General features: G+C 42.4%; 1 protein-coding gene across 1 annotated transcript; it reads right to left on the bottom strand.

Annotated features, from left to right (window-relative positions):
- Positions 1–693: 693 nt before the first annotated feature.
- On the bottom strand, positions 694–1,448 carry LOC117940983 (protein CREG1-like). The gene is made up of 2 exons (XM_034866091.1): positions 980–1,448; positions 694–949 (listed from the first exon to the last, which is right to left on the bottom strand). The coding sequence occupies exon 1, from the start codon at positions 1,414–1,416 to the stop codon at positions 1,045–1,047; it is 372 nt and encodes a 123-aa protein (XP_034721982.1). The 5' UTR covers positions 1,417–1,448; the 3' UTR covers positions 694–949; positions 980–1,044.
- Between the last annotated feature and the right edge of the window lie 1,089 nt (positions 1,449–2,537).

Here is a 2,537-nt window from a genome sequence, read left to right as displayed (position 1 = left end):
TATATACATACACACACATATATATACACACACACACACACACACACACACATACATATAAACACACACACACACACAGACACACAAACACAAAGATATATATACACACACACACACACACACACAGAGACACACAAACACAAAGATATATATACACACACACACACACACACAGAGAGAGAACTGCTGAGTCACTATGAGAAGAAACTGCTGAGTCATGCTGTTACATAAACATCAACTGTCAACAAACTGTCACTTTGCAGAAGTTAACTTTGATAAACAAAGACAAACTTTAAATTAGTTAATTAACAACTCCCACGTTAACTCACTTTGGAGAACTATATTATATTATATAATCCAAATTATTGTTTTTAGCAAAGTCTGTGTTCCCTAAAATAATATAAATCCCTATAAAAGATGTTAAAGGTACTTTTTGTTTTTTAGACCAAACTCCCATACGAAAAACACAGAATTACCACGGGAGATATTTAAAGTTTTCAGTAAGTTTATGGCACTTTATATCAGAGTCTGACATGTTGACAGTTATTATAAATAAAGTTGTGTAACTGTATTTTAAATATAACATCAGAAAATTAAAAAAAATAACCAAAGCCGGTATAGTTTTAGTGAAGTCTACGTTACTTAAAATACGACAAATCTCTATAGGAGTTTTGAATGGTGATTTTTTTTTTTTACATTAAACCCCTATAGTAATATTATAGAAATATCATGGTTGGTTTTCATTAATAACTTCCTAATAATAGTCTGTGAAAAAGATGTCACGTGAGATAATACAGAGTTAAAGGCAACCGCGCTAAATTGTATGTTTTTTCAATGGAGTTCTGAACGGTGCAGCCACATAAACTCCTAAAGAAACAGTGAAAACGCATCACGGCACACGCACTAAATCGCATGTTTTTTCAATGGAGTTCTGCACACAGCGAACTCGCTTTAAGCGTACAACAACAACAACAACAACATGAAGTTACACACTTTACAGGAACTTTGTGGTACTTTTAAATACTACACACACAGGGACGTAGACTACGTTACCTCCAGATCCTGGACCGAGATCTCCATGCGGGTCAGGTACATGTAGGGCACCCCGGTACCGAAGCCCTCCGGCCCGTCGCTCACCGAGAAGGCGTTGGAGAACGGCTGTCCCACCACCGGCTTGTGGGTGGAGATGGTGGCCATGGAGGCCCAGTCGCACTGGTGCGCGACGAAGCGCGCGACCTGGGCCACTTGGTCGTGAGGCGGGATCCGGACCCGGACCCGGCACGAGGCGAACGGGGAGAGGGAGAGCCAAAGGAGGCCGAGGAGGAGCACACACGAAGCCCGAAGAAGAACGCTCATGGTCGGATTCAGAGTCAGAGGACAGTCGGTGAGTGCGTGAGTCCGGGGGGCGCGAGACATAAACAACAAGCGGGGATCCGGTCTGGAGTTTCACAATAAAAGCTCCAGCTACTGTACTAGGAGAAAGTTTTTGCCGAACCCGTCTGGAGTTTCACAATAAAAGCCACATCAACGGTAATAACAGGAAGTAGTTGACCAACCGGTCTGGAGTTTCAAAATAAAAGCCACAGCAACGGTTATAACAGGAAGTAGTTGCCCAACCGGTCTGGAGTTTCAAAATAAAAGCCACAGCAACGGTAATAACAGGAAGTAGTTGCCCAACCGGTCTGGAGTTTCAAAATAAAAGCCACAGCAACGGTAATAACAGGAAGTAGTTGGTCAACCGGTCTGGAGTTTCAAAATAAAAGTCACAGCAACGGTAATAACAGGAAGTAGTTGCCCAACCGGTCTGGAGTTTCACAATAAAAGCCACAGTAACGGTTATTACATGAAGTATTTGTGTAACCGGTCTGGAGTTTCAAAGTAAGAGCCCCAGCAACGGTAATAACAGGAAGTAGTTGCCCAACCCGTCTGGAGTTTCAAAATAAAAGCCACAGCAAAGGTAATAACAGGAAGTAGTTGCCCAACCGGTCTGGAGTTTCACAATAAAAGCATGAACATAAAAAGACACAAATCTGACTTCTGAATTAAAGACAATCTTTCAAAATAAAAGAGCCTGATAGAAGTACCTACATCTGGTGGCGTTTCCCAAACTTTCTGGATCTTTTTATTTTTCCCAAAAAAGAAGTCCTGAAGTTTAAAAAATGCAAATTCCAAAATCTTAAAAACAGTTAAAAAAGTAAAAGAGCCTAAACTGATTTTTCAATTTTGGTTCATTTATTTTATTTTGAAAAACAACGTTATTTTACAGCATGTTGGTATAAAAATAAGTATTTTGTTGTGGAGGCGTCACTGCGTCTCACTCTGACCTTCGACCTCGCACGCGTTACACAGCGTCTCCTCGACGACGAATCGCCCCCGGCAACCGTCGCTGCCGCAGAGACACGGCACTTCCTGTTTCTGCTGCACGCCGGCGGAGTAGTTCCAGGTCAGCTCGGTACCGGCCGCCACCGCCCTGATGGAGGAGAGATGGAGGTTACACACACACACACACACACACACACACACACACACACACACAC

Source organism: Etheostoma cragini, unplaced genomic scaffold (assembly GCF_013103735.1).
Source record: "Etheostoma cragini isolate CJK2018 unplaced genomic scaffold, CSU_Ecrag_1.0 ScbMSFa_394, whole genome shotgun sequence".
NCBI classification, from domain to species: Eukaryota; Metazoa; Chordata; class Actinopteri; order Perciformes; family Percidae; genus Etheostoma; species Etheostoma cragini.
Note: the sequence above shows the minus strand (reverse complement) of the source record. Positions and strands in the feature narration are given on the sequence as shown.